A 14,832-nucleotide genomic window follows, 5' to 3' on the forward strand; every position below is an offset into this window, starting at 1 on the left:
CATTCTGTAATCTTACCTTTTCCCTGTATGTTTTTTTTTCCTGTCTTTTCAGTTTTTCATGTTATCAGCATTTCAAGGACAGGGCCAGTCTTCGCCCTTCACACCTTGAGTGTCACCCTAACACAATAAATATGAATGTTTTTGTGTGTTAACAAGGCCAGTCAGGCTGAAGACATGTTGGTAGCACCTTCTTTCTTATCACACTCTTCCCTCTGCTTGCTGCAGGAGACAAGGAGTCGCTGTCTTCAACCCCCCCACACCTCCCACACCCCACCTTTATTTTATACAGTTTTATAAACCATGTGTGCTCTAGGCTTAAGGAAAGAAAGGAAAGAAAGAGAAGAGCTTAATGGTACCTCATCAGTGGCAGTAAAGCAAAAAACTTTAACAGGTTATTTTTGAGAAAAGGTCTGTCTGCGTTGACCTTGGGTAAGACTGGTGCAACACCATAAAAGCATCAGTGTCACCTCAAAGGGAGGCTACTTAATTGATAAGCTGCATCCCATTTTTCTGAGCCAGCTCAGTCTAATCCTAAATCATGAAAACCACAAAGCTTAAGAATACATAGGATAGCCATTTGAGCATAAATAGTTTGCTCTTATTGGTGTCCTTAAGCACTCTTGGTCACCTTGTCCATGCGTTGTTGTGATTTATTATAGCGGCAATTCTACAACTTTGAGTTAATATTATTACAGTCGGTAATTTCAGTGCGATACTGAGCAAGCTCATAACAGAAAAAGCATTCACCTTTCAATGACAAACCCCTTTCGTTTCCCTCATGGTTCCATAAATTAGTCGGTACAGGCCCAGATTACAAATTACATAGTGAGTTCAGTCAGTAACTCTCTGGTGACAACTTGTAAAATGCAGAGTGAGTATGCAAATGCTGACACGACAGAGCTGTGCGTGTGCATTCAAATGGACAGGCTTTTTTAAACCTTTATGCTTACACACACGCACGCACTTAAGTTATTGTCTCGAGTCAGCAGATAGATTAGCATAGCCAACTAATCCATCTTATTAGCGAGAGAGAAAGAGAGAGAGGGAGAGACAATAAACCACAGGTTGGAAGGCATGTCTTAGGTATTAAAGTTTAGCTGAGTCAGTGTTATAGACTGGCAGTTCAAGAGAAGTCCTACCATTTAACTCTGGAAAAAAAAATTACACTAAGTGTCCAGTGAGTGTGTGCAGGGCTCTTGTGTTTGTTTGTTCGCCACAGAGTGATGGCCACTATCTGTACTTTTCATCAGAAGTCAGTCGAGTGTGTTGAGCCATCTCTCTCTGGAGGACAGATCCATATCAAATCATAATCGATGGCGATGCTATTTGAACAATGAATCAAAGCTGAAGCAGGGCTGACAGTCGAGCAGAGACATGTTACATCTGACAGGGGCTGCACTGGATGAGAGCGGGTCACAAACGCAAACTCGCTTGTACACACGCGCATGTCCGCACACAAAAGTAAACATGCACATACACACATCGACGGGTTAAGGCACTCTTCTGAAAGTCTAGTCTATTTCACAGTGTCGTGGCGGCTCTCAGACACTGTTCACCTGTGGTTGTTTAAAGTCATCTGTAGATTGTTGGTTGAGTTGCTTTTTTTCCATGAATCCTTTCACTGCCATGACTTGATACCCACTGGGTGTCATTATTGTGGTGTGCTACAACAGTCTTGCTCCAGCCCTCTTTATATTTTGCTTTAAAGGAGAAAAACTTTCTTTTAATTTTTCAAAGTGGTTTTAAACAGCAGTTTCACTGGCTTTCTGGAAGTCTTTCAAAGTTTTTCTTTGGACATCAATCTACTGTCCTGTGAAGCCTCATCAGAAACGGTCTCAGTGGAAGGGTGGCTGTTAAAAAGCCATTCTTAAAGAAGGCAAACAGGGAGAAAAGGCTGAGGTATGCCACAAGAACTGTACTAAAAATCAGTGTTGACAGGTCTTATGAAGCAATTGAAGTGACAAATTTTAAATATTTGGTTCAAATCATTATCATTATATCAGTGGAGGTCAGGAGCGAGGTACAACTCAGTATAGTGTCATCTGGAAAACAGCGGAGGCTCTCTCTTGGTTTGGTCCACAAGTGGTGTTGGGGATCTTGTCATATTGGCAAAAATGTCATTAACAATGATCACAATTACACTGCCAGTGCAGTAAAGGTATACTTTATATCATGTATTTCCGTATGTGTTTCTGAATTTCAGGCACTTCCCAGTTTCCTAGTAAGATATTGTAAATGGCCTGTATTTGTATAGCGCTTTTACTAGTCCCTAAGGACCCCAAAGCGCTTTACACAAACAGTCATCCACACATTCACACACACATTCACACACTGGTGATGGCAAGCTTCATTGTAGTCACAGCCATCCTGGGGCACTGAGGAACACTGGCGCCACCGGGCCCTCTGACCACCACCAGTAGGCAACGGGTGAAGTGTCTTGCCCAAGGACACAACGGCCGAGACTGTCCAAGCCGGGGCTCGAACCGACAACCTTCCAATTACAAGGCGAACTCCCAACTCTTGAGCCACTTTCGCCCAGAAGATATAAAGAAATGAGAGGCGGTTCGATAGAATAATCATCCTTGTTTTCCTCTTTCACCATATTTCACTGTCTTTCTCTTCAGTTTGTGTCACTCGGCATCCCTCTCTCACTCTCCTACGGAGCTACATAATAGAAATTCTGAATCTCTTTTATTATTTACTCCAGCCCAAAGATGTTTCACATTACATTGGTCTTTTGTTTATAAAGTAAGCTGTTCAGCTCCCTTTGGGGATGTTTGTGTGTCTGTATGAGTGATAGCGTCCTGACCTTGACTCAAAAGTGTACTGCGGCGTGCATCACAGCGTTTGAGGGTCTTATACAGTAGTTGCCTGTTGTTGACTGAATTTGATTGAATTATTCAAGGCTTTTGATAGAACTGAGGTATTTATAGGCGTCGGCCTCTGCCTCTGACACTTACGTGGTAACAGCAAGCTCTCTGAAGGCTCTTTAACAAAGCAACCAATTCTGAGGCAGAGGAGGAGGAGAAAGACAGCAGAAAGGCAGAGATATGCTGGAGTTGTTTGCTCGAGGCTAAAACAGAAGAGGACACTGAGGCCACAGACAGTTACACGCAGTTTAGTGCTACTTGTCCAGGAATTCCTGTTTCCTTGTTAAAACGAAGAAAGGAAAATGGTGCTGAGGAAACAGCTGTCACTAGTTTTTCTGCATGAAATGGATTTTTCGGGATTGCTTTTAATCGCCTCAAGGTGAAGACGAGAAGATGAGCGGGAGTTCAGCTTGTCTCAGGGATTCAAATGACAGAGTGGAGAGACAACCTTCTTGTTCAGGTCTTAGCGAGGCTGAAAGGTGGAATTGAAAAATGGACTGTTGTCCAGTCATGGTGTCAGATTTGCCTGTGCTGTGTAGCAGGATAGATGGAGTTGTCACAGTTGTGAAGACAGAGCAAAGCAACTCCTTGTATTATGACCTTTTCTGGGGTAAGTTTCATTGCACTGAGCACCGTTTAGATGTAAACACTCTTTTCAAGACTGAAATAGCCCATTTTTGCAAATGTGAGAAACTTCCAATGTGACTCAGCATACGGAGTAATGTAGTAGAAAAAAGGATGGTGTCTGCTAGCGTACTACTGCTTCCATTTTTAGAAGAGGATGCTCACTACGCTGCACATTTAAATGTGACTTAAAGCTTAATACAGAGCAGGAAAAAAGTTCAATCATCAGGCTATCAAACTATTTGTTAGGTAACAATTTTAAAAATTTACCAAAAATAACTAATTAAAAGTTTTCCAGTTGTCACTCACTGTCATTCTTAAAGAATTGTTATCTTTTGTTAAATTTTCCTTTGTTCTTGCTGTCAGTCTTCTCCTCATTGCAGACCTACTTTCTTCCAAAAGTGGAAAAGCTTTTTTCTATTATCAGATATTTGTTTTGTATTTCTATTTTTAGACTCTGTTGTTGTTTATTATTTATGTCATGATGATCAAATATTCAAACGGCTCGCTCTTCTCATTAAAGTAAGCAACAGAAGATGTGGCATTTTGACTCGCAAGAACTCAACAAAATGGTCAAAAGTTTCACTGGATACTTGATGATGAACTCTTTTCCTATACTGTTGCCATCACTTGATCTCATCTGTCTTTCTCCCTATAATCATTGGTATTTCAATGCCATTGTCGAATTCTTATCAAAGCGCATTGTTAGACTGTGACTGTCCATGCTAAACAAAGACTGTTGAACTGGTGTTCATAAACAGCCTCTGGCCACACTCTCCAGTTCCATTTTTTTTTTTTACTATTGCACCATTTCAGACACCCATCTAGCATGCCTCAGTTGACCATAGGTGCTATGCAGAGCTTCGTAGGCCCACATCTACATGTTCTAGCATATACTCTACCATGGCGAAGACAGAAATCCTATGTGAAGGTCATATTTGTCATGAACCGGCTGTGTGGAGGCAGATGAGGACCCAAACGCAAAACTCACGGAGGCAGGAACTGAACTCAAAATCACTGCTTTATTGCAGGTTTCACAAAGGAACAGAACTAAACTGGGAATACTAACAGAAAACCGTGGGAACACAGAAAGACACACAGGTTCGGGGAGAAGACATTGACGACGCGACACTGACCTGATGGAGATATGCACATAAATACACAGAGGGTTAACGAGGGAAGTGGGAGCACACGGGGAACACAGCTGACACAGATAATCATAACGAGACAGGGCAGGCGTGAACACAACATGACGCATACTGACGAGAGACTGTCAAAGTAAAACAGGAAGTACACAGAGGTTCAGACAGGAGGAGAGAGAGCACGGGGAGAACACGGACATAACAGGCTGGGGGAAACATGGAATAAAACACAAGGAGAGACGAGAGCTCATAAATACACAGAGGGGCACACAGGAGGTAACCAAATAAGGAACATCTTAACTAAATAACCTAGGAACCAAGGCATAAACAGGGAACAAAATACAAAAACACACAAAAACTAAGAATACTGGGCCAACATGGCCCAGGACCATGACAATATTTGTAGCAAACTGATGCTGAATATTAAAAAAATATCTAATCTGTCAACTGCAGCTAATGTCTGAGGTTATCATCAAGTGTTGATGTTTCACCTCACTCCCTTTCCATGCACAAGTTAAACTTGACCACAGTAAAGTAAGTAAATAAAACTTTATTTATATAACATTCTTTTAAAAAGATTTTAACTGGCTTTTAAAGGAAACGGAAGACTACAGGGAAAAAATCTAAGGAAATGAATCCTGCAATACTGTTGGTGTCTGAAAGGCTCAGGCTTTATATTAGTCAGCTAACATGAAAATGTCATCACTGTAACAAAATTATAACAAAACACAACTTTTTCTTCTGTGTATCCTGTTACGAGTATGAAAAATTGTTCTTCGGGAGCAAAATTGTTGGCATCATAACATTATGCTGGACCCTGGTGTTTGTGTGTTTGGCACCTGCAACTCACATCACTAATAAGAGCACAGCTGGTTTAACACTGTACATCTCATAAAAAGCGACTTGCCTGTCTGTTTATGCTGCACTCAAACAAAACAGCTATATTAAATTCGTGATGGATTAAAATGATGCTTGAGGATCATTCCTGTCCTGATGAAAGTTTTGTTGTTTGTTTCGTTTGTTGGATTTCTCTTTTCTTTTCTTTGGTTGATGACTGGCTGTCAGTGGCACAAACTGGGTTTTCGTGCCAAAACACACTCTTTGCTTTGGTATCTTAGAAATAAAAGCCACCATCTGTTTCACCACTTGAGTGCTTCACATGAAGAAACAGAAATGTAATGTTCAGTTTGAATTAAACTCAAAAAGAGCTGATTTTTGTTCGTAGCGCTTCTGATGGACTATAAAATAATGAAGCTATTAGCTGTAATTTGTCGCTCTCGCAGGGTCAAGTCAACAGTAAACAACATTAAACAGTGAGAGTTGTGTCACTTCTCATTTTGAATACTACCCTGGAGTTCTAACCTTGAGCAGTGTTTGTGTGTATCCCTTATATGTACATAGCAGATAAATATTAAACTGGCACAGCGTCCACTTCCAGCCTCTCTTTTATGCTGTTTTCTTTTCCTTCCTCTTTTTCACACTTCTATATATTAACTGTGACTAATTTCACTCCATGAAGAATAAAAGCGTTCGCCTTTCTTTCAAAACTCTTACTGAAGATAGCACTAAGGAAGAAGAGCGAAAAAGAAAATGAAGACATTGGCCTGTCCACTATACTGAGGACAGTTAGCCTTGTATCCACCTGCATGCTCCAGCAACTCCCTGTTGGATCTGTGCAGTGACGGACACATTGTGTGACAGCACAAAAGAGAATGAGATTTCCACAAGCTTCTCCTCGCAACTCTTTTTTTAAACATTTTTTTATTTTTATTTTAAACACTGTTTTTCTTCTCCTATACACCAGGTTTAAGAGGTTAAGAAACAAAATTATGAGGAGACAGAAAGAGGAGAGTAGACATGAGTGGGAGAGTGGCAGGGAAGAATTAAAAAGTCAATGGGGCTTAGTTGATAAGTGTGTGTGTTTGTGTGGATGTGTTTGAATGTTTGTGTGCAGCTCTTATCAGTATTAAAACAGCATAGGTTAATTCCCATTCAGCGTGGACACTGTGTTTGTGCGCGTGTGTGTGTGTGAGTCCACGTGTATGTGTGATGGGACTCTGGCGTCCTTCAGACAAGGACAGCAAAGGTGTTGCAGTCTGTCCAGAATAGAGAAGTGGGAAAGATGTAGCATGTTAACAGTGTTACAGAAAGCGTGACTTATCGCTTGATGTGTAAAATATGCTTTCATCTCAACAGATGATCACTCATAACACACAAAAAAAAACTTTCAGTCAATACCACCCTTCATATATTTTTGATAGTAAAAACATCTATATTTCTGCTCAAATTATAGGGTAGAAGTGCTATTATCAACTTTTACCCTGATTAGTTACGTTTTTTTGAAAGTGGTTTAATAAATCTTACTTTATTGCATTACTGTACCAAGATGACTTCACTAACAGGATATTTTAACAGAGCATATGTCAGAAGAAGACTTCATCAAACAGTGCAGGCTGTAGGCACTTTGGATTTTACTGTCCTAGAACGTTAGACTATATTAGTCCTGTTAGAGTTGATGGTTCAACTTTACGTTGGTTCCAAGGTACGCATTGAGACAACATTTGATTTCATTCAGTGTGGTTATTATTGTTATTATCGTTGTCATTATTATCATTATTACCATTATCATTTTTATTATTATTATTAAGGTGAAAAGCTTGAAAGCTAAACAGTACTAGTACTACAGTACTTCTCAAACTTTCTGTTTTTGTTTTTCTCCATAAACTTTTTGCAGCAAGTTCAATAAGTCATTTCAGTTTGTGACAGAGATCAGATGAATCTCTATCCACTGGGCAAATCAAAAGGAACTTTGACTTTAGCCAAATTTTACCATTTAAATTTTGCCCACATTGTTTTATTCAAGAGGCAATCCAGGCAAAATGTGTTTCTGCTACCAGATGTCGAACATTGTTCAAATGAAAATGTCCCTCGCTTTTGATTTCTGTTTTATTAAAAAGCATTCAGAGGTCAAGTTTTTTTTATGTTCTCAAAGGGAAATGACCTTCCTCTATTTCTTTTTCTTTGTTTTTTTAATACTATGACGTTACAGTTTAATTTTGGAACTGGATGTTTCACTTGAATTTCAATGATATCTCCAAAAAGTAGAATTTGGTTTGAAACCAACATTGTTCTACTGAAAATGTCCTTGTCTCTCTATATCTCTGTTATTAAAAAAGCATTCAGAGGTCTCTCTGTTTTAGACCACATTTGTCTTCAGAGAGAGAAAGTAGTGCATTCAATTTTAAATTAACAAAACCAGATGGAGATTATTTGAGCTTTGTGACACAGCCATCAAAAGATGGGTATACTGTAACCATAAAGGGATGGATATGGTCAGCAACAATACTCAGGTAGGCTGTGGAGTGTAATTATTCTCAATCGGTACTAAGGGGCTCAAAGAAAACACCCCAACACCATTATACCACCATTACCACCAACCTGAACTGACGATATAAGGCAGGATGTATCCACGTTTTCATGTTGTTTAACCCAAATTCTGACCTTAACATCTTAATGTTGCCCATCTAATCGAGACTCATTAGACCAGGCGACATTTTTCTAATCGTCCATTTTCCCATTTTAACGAGACAGTGTGAATTGTAGCCTTGGTTTCCTTTTCTCAGCTGACAGGAGTGGCACCTGGTGTGGTCTCCTGTTGCTGCAGCCCATCTGCTTCAAGATTTAATATTTTGTGCATTTAGAGCTGTTCTTCTGCAAACACTGGTTGTAACAAGTGGTTATTTGAGTCACTGTTGCCTTCCTATTTGCTCAAAGCAGTCTGGCCATTTTCGCCCAGAGAACTGTCGCTCACCGGGTATTTTCTCATTTTCAGACCAGTCTTTGTAAACCCTAGAGATAGTTGCGTGGGAAAAATCCCAGTAGCCCATCTGGCACCAATAACCAATCCACATTTAAAATGAACTGAAATCACATTTGCTTTCTATGATGTTTTGTTACAACTAAAGCAGGTTAGAATTGGTTAGAGCAGGTTGTCTTGACCATGTCAGCATCCCTAAATGCACTGAGGTGCGGCTGTTGGATTGGCTTATAAGATATTTGCCTTACCGAGCAATTGAGTCTCTACATATAGATTTAATATTAAAATGAATCTATATGTATAGATTCAATACATAATAAAAATGATAATAGCTTTTTGTTTACAGTGGAGCCCTGTGTCTCATCTTTTGTTTTCTGCTTTTGTGTGTATGGGTCTGTGATAGATGGAAGTATATTGGAGGTTATCTCTGCTATGAGGGCCCTGTCTTTAGATGCTCCTGGGCTGTACATGACAGTTGTGATGAATAAGTTGCATTTCACACTTCTGGACCGTATCACATGGTACACATGGTGCACAAACACACATACACACACAAACTTAGATGCGCACACTCTAGTAGAAACAGAAATACAAATGCTGCATCTGTTGCTTTCAAGCACTATTCAAACAAACAAATGCAGTCTTCTTAGCTAAACCATTACTAAACAAACAAGTGCCCAGCAGGAACAGCTTTTGCGTACGACATCGATGACCACTGGATGAAAATAATTTACATTTTCGATCCATTGCAAGTTAATCACTTCCCTGCTGGCTTACGCATCAGATAAAATTCATTAACTCTGCAAGTCTAAAAAGGTTTACCATTACAAAAATGTAGTGTCTAATATTGTTACACGTTGAGCAATCAGGATTTCAATTACGTCATTATTGAAGCCCTTGATAGTCATTAATATTATGCTGTGTTTTCTGTAGACATAGCTTGTATTGATGTTGATCATTGTGTTACGGTCATGTTGTCATTATTGTGGGTGTTCAACAAGGGTCCATTCTTGGTCCTCTTTTTATTCATGACAGCCGTAATGCCATGACCATGGACCCGTTTCCTAATCTGGCCAAAGTGCAACCTACTTTTTATATACACACACACACACACACACACACACACACACACACACACACACACACACACACACACACACACACACACACAAATAATGTGTGTGTGCAACTCCTAAGGAATTTGTCTCAGGAAGGATCTGGCACAAAAATCTACCCAATCAAACATGCAGAGCTACCTGCTGTGTTGAGCCCTTGTGAATAAGTGTGTAGGCAAATCATGTGGTCACTTAATATATAAATACAGAACCTAAGATACATGAAAGTCTGTCATTAGCCATAACTCTTATTCATATTCAACTGGTACGTGTATGTGTGCATGAAAGCTGAGTCTAGCCCTAAAAGAAAGCCTCTGAAGGTGTGGGAGAAGACAAGTCCTGACTCATCTATGACTTTCTCCCCAAATATCACCTCTTTTTTCATTACGACTTACCTTTGACAGGCTGTGCTAACAAAATGCCATGTCTTTCCTCCCCAGACCGGATGTAGAGTAACCTTCTAACCTAAAGAAAATACCAACTCACCCTTCTTTTCCCTTTACTTTAATTGATAGATGTACACTGTACAGTAATTGTATTTTAGTTGGATATTTTGAACTCTATACATTTTAAGTTGACTGGGCTTTTTATTTGGTGTCAGAGAATTCAGAGAATTTATTTAATTACATTTCTCACCTGAGCTGAAAAAGACATTCAGATTAACACTCATTCTAACATACAAAGGATGAAGAAAGCCACGCAGTTGGAATCATGCTGAAACAAATCTGCAAGATTCAAAGTGATTCAGATTCATAGAGCACAGCTTGATTATGAAAAACAGGCATATTCAGGCAAACAAGATAATTGTGAAAACGCAGATATAAAAAATGAAGAGGAAGGTCAGAGAGTAAAAACAGTGGCTAAGAGGTTAAAGTTAACTGCTGCTAAATCCCTTTTCATTTTTTGCCCTTTTGCCGTGTCACCAAGTGTCAGTGGATGCACTTATCAAAGCTTCAAGTTGTTCTCAGCTGACAGTCGGTCACTCACACAGTGAATCAGATTGACAGGATAAAGTGGATCTGGAGATGCCAGCCAGTTCAAGACTGCTCACTCACTTTGACCTCTTTCCATTTTCGTTCTTTGCGAGTCTTCTTTTTCCTTTTCACATATACATCTTCTCTCGTTTGCCTGTATTGGAAAGTAAAGCGACAGGAGGCAAGCATGCGACCAAGTTTGCCAAGCAAAGTCATAGGAACATGCTGTGTGTCTCACATCAACACCACTCTTGCTTTCACAGCCTCGTCCAATTAAGAGCTTGTGTGTGCCGTGCAGTGTTTAGTCAGCCAATCGGCTGTTTAGTGGAGATGTATTGTGCTGTGTATTATTGGGATAGAAAAAGGGCATCAGCACTCCTATAGGATAACATCACATATAGTGACAGAAACCACATGCACACGGTGCATACACACACAGTATTCAATGAGCGTCTAATCAAACACATTTGCCTTTAAAAGAAACACTTTGAGGGCAGAATTAGGCAATTACTTCACTGTTTCAAAAGCAAAAAATTACCATAGAACAATTATACTCTATGATAAATGAAGCATGTTAATGATAATTGCTTCTCTGTGGTAGCTTAATTCCTCTCTGTGCTCATCGAATTAGATTATTACTGACATTTTTATACTAACATGCTAAGAACTGGGGCTGACACAGCCTTGACATTTTTGGAATCTTGTGGATTTGTATAAAGTCATTAGCTGGACTAAATCTGATTTAAAAAAATCAACTGTGTACTTCCTAAAACATATTCAAGTAAAGCATTATTGGGATATTTTTAATTTCAGCTTATTTACGGAGATCTGTATACACTGGCAATGTGGCTTTTAAGACAACACACTTCACTTGAACATCTGTTATTAAATCATAGTAATAATTTAGGCAGTTTGATGATGTAAGTGTTTAATGGTCTATATGACCTTGTAGGTAGATCAGTTACCTCCAATATATGTTTTTATAGCATCAAAAAGTATATCACTCAACCAATCCTTTAAATCTATTTTACAGAGACACGGGAGGACCGCACTAAGAGACTGTTCAGACACTACACTGTGGGATCTTACGACAACTTCACCTCATACAGGTACAACCTCTAACTCTGAGCTAGCATCCTACAGCATTGTCTAGTAGTGTATATTGTACTGCTCATTGTACTGTACTGCTGGTCATATCACACACGGTTTCCTTGTCTTGACAGGGTCAGTGAAGTTCATTTGTGCTGTAGAGGTGCTGCCATCTAAAGGCATGATCCTGCTAGTGCACACAGTTCTGATTCTAAAATGCACACAAATGATATTACATAACTCTCTTATACTGTCTGTATGTAAGGGTGTTCACTATGCATGCATAGCACATACTCTCCATTTATGTCTGTCTTCACATTCATCAATTTTGATTCACTTGAATTTCTTCATAATCTAATCTTTTATTCTTTTTTAAGTTTTGTTATCCTGTCCAAATCTCGAGATGACATTTATTATGTACAGAGTGTGAGTGATCCCTCTCTTCCAAATTAGATGTACTAGCTGAGCATTTTGTTGTCATGCAAATTCTCACTCTAATGCCACAGTTTATCGGTTAGAGACACAGAGCTGGTCTGCACGAGCATTGTTTCGACCTGCTTCCTTTGCCTTTCATAAAATGTCATCTCCTTGCAATCTAGGTTTTAGTCAAAGTAAGTGTTGCTTCTGTTTCCACAGCCACAGACTTTTTGAGTTACCATTACTAAAGCTGTGAACCTGTGATAGTCTGCATATACGTTTTTGTTTTAGAATGGGTGCTAACTATAACTAAACATAGTTCTGTTTCTGTTCAGAGGCTCTGAAGTACAAATTAAAGTTCCTTGAAGTCAGTAAAGTACCAGTTGCACACGAAGGACACACACTTGAGTTATACTTGAGTTTCTTCATCCGAGCTATTGTCTGCAGAATATTAGAATTGCAAATGTCAAAGGACATGTCTATTTTGAGGAAACATTTACCGTTGATATGTGAAAAGTGAATATTTTTTCTTTATCGAGTTATGTAGGCGGGTAGATGTTCTGAACAAGGACAGCGAGCACATTGCATTAATGCAGTATTTCGTGTCATAGAGCAGAGATGGAAGCATACCAGATAAAAGGGTTTGGACTGAAGCAAAGTATCTTAGTGGTGCTTAACCAACTCATTTTCCTGTGCATAATAATTAGTGCATAAGTGGTTTCATATCTCTTTATGAAACCAAATCTTTGACCTCCTTCCTGCAGAAAGGTTTGTTATGGTTCTCCTGGCTCCAGCAGCAGGAGCTCTGGGTAAGTCTGAGAAAGTGGAGTGTAACTAAGCTAATGACTCTGCAGCCACCCACTGAGTTGCAACCTGAACCACAGCCCTTTCTAGATCTGCATCTTCTGTCAGGAAAGATGAATGATACTGCTGAAACTTTCAAAATTCTGTAAAGCTAATAGATTTTGTAAAGGCGTTCAGGGTGTAAAGTGTGAGCAGTCCCCCTCAGTCTGTGCTGTTAAAAGAATGGAACATTTATTAGATTTATTAGATTTGAGTTAAGGAATATTGCATTATTCAGGCCACCTTTCTTCAATTTTCCTTTCTATTAAAAATTTTATGTTACCGTTTATCATAAGGCATGATTAAAATATCTTTTAGTTAACTCCCTTCCTTCATTTCACATCTTTGGGCATCAGAAATTTTGATTTAATCCTCACACAACAATCCATACTGCAGATATTTGCTTTGCTGCTTTACTAACTCTACTTTCTGCTCACAGGCTTTAAAAACATATGCATGAGCACCTCAGCTTAACACCGCCTACCTGCCTTCACCACTGAACTCTCAGAAAAATCAGACAGTTATGAACTGCTCACTTACTGTTTCCACTGCCATTAGTCAAGCCACAGTATTACATCTGAGCCAGCTCTGTCAGTTTCTTTCACAAAGTCCCTCAACACACTCCACAGCTGCAGTCTCATCTGAAGGATCAGCTAGAAGATTGATTCACTCTTAGGTTTTATCCCATAGATACTTCAATCATGAGGACTTTCTCTCACCTGCTCATTCTCTAGCGCACTTTTTCATGTTCTGTCTTTCTACTTGTGAGTGTGTTTGTGTGTGTGTGTGTCTTGCTTTCTTTCTTAAAATGCTAGTGCGGCACCTGGGAAACCTGAGCTGTGGTGTCTTGCTTGGCTTTTAACTTGATTGAGAGAGGAAGTACATGTACACGTGTGTGCGCGTGCGGTTTTGTGTGCGCATATGTGTGTGTGTGTTTGTGTGTGCGCGCCTCCACCTCCACCTCCTCCCTCTTCTCAACTCCCACCGACCGACCCGCTTTACTCCCCTGCCCTTTCTCTCGCCCCTCTCTCTTTGTGTCCGTGTGAGGAGGATGTTGGATTCATACCTGCTATCCCCCTGCTCCTCTCTTCACAGTGACTATATCATAGAGGAGAAGAATGCTGTTTTACAGAAGAAAGAAAATGAGGGGTTTGGCTTTGTCCTGCGGGGAGCCAAAGGTGAGCGATGCACATACAGATACACGCCAGTGCCATTCACAAGGTTTTCAAGGTGTGCGAGTGTTTTGGTCTGAGAAGTAGCTTGTTGATCTGAGTCACTGACTACGGCTCAGTCAGTATTGTTACCGTGTGAGTCAACAACACAACCAGCTTTGGTCAACACTCAGTTTGTGTACTCAGTTGCACTCAGGTTTCTGGGTATGTGTTTGTGCGAATGCATGTGGCCCCTTTGGTGGTGTCATCCTTGGCTGAGCTGTCATCTAGCTGTCCCATCTGTTCCCTGCACATGGCGTTGAGTTTTAGTAGAGAAACACTCTACACTCTCTCTCTCCTCCTCTCTCCTCTTTGTCTCTTCTTGTTTTTGTTCCTCTTCGCTCTCCTCCACCTCCTTCACATCCTTCCTGTTCATTATCCTCTCAAAATATTATCATACCTTCTGCACTTTAACCGAAATCGGCTCTCTACTCATCTCCATCACCGCAAATTCGTTTTACTCACGCACGTGCCAGCTCCCTCCCTGCTCGGCATGGTTACCATGGTAACCCCTTTCAGACACCTTGCCGGGAGTCTTAGTGTGCTTTACTGCTCCATCACTCACCACCGTGGGTCTTGGCTCGCCCGTCTCTCTCTTTCAGTCGGTCTTTTACTCCTCACTACCCTTAAACACACACACTGCAGTTCACTTAGTGGTCCTCTGAGAGCTCTCATATGTCAGTGATTTAGCTGGATTCACTCCAACATTAAATGGAGTACATGAAAGCCC

The 14,832-nt window shown here is 40.2% G+C and overlaps 1 protein-coding gene across 1 annotated transcript in view; it reads left to right on the forward strand.

Annotated features, from left to right (window-relative positions):
• shank3a (SH3 and multiple ankyrin repeat domains 3a) overlaps positions 1–14,832 on the forward strand; it is a 181,033-nt gene that overhangs the window by 148,649 nt on the left and 17,552 nt on the right. The window contains exons 19-20 of the mRNA XM_086298422.1: positions 11,576–11,651; positions 13,987–14,069. Coding sequence (XP_086154548.1) covers positions 11,576–11,651; positions 13,987–14,069 — 159 coding nt within the window. The remainder of the gene's footprint in view (positions 1–11,575; positions 11,652–13,986; positions 14,070–14,832) is intronic.

This window comes from Aulonocara sp. 'chitande type north' Nkhata Bay, linkage group LG7 (genome assembly GCF_057382095.1).
Source record: "Aulonocara sp. 'chitande type north' Nkhata Bay isolate Kocher_YH1m ecotype deep benthic linkage group LG7, A_spYH_male_GT1.1, whole genome shotgun sequence".
Taxonomy (NCBI): domain Eukaryota; kingdom Metazoa; phylum Chordata; class Actinopteri; order Cichliformes; family Cichlidae; genus Aulonocara; species Aulonocara sp. 'chitande type north' Nkhata Bay.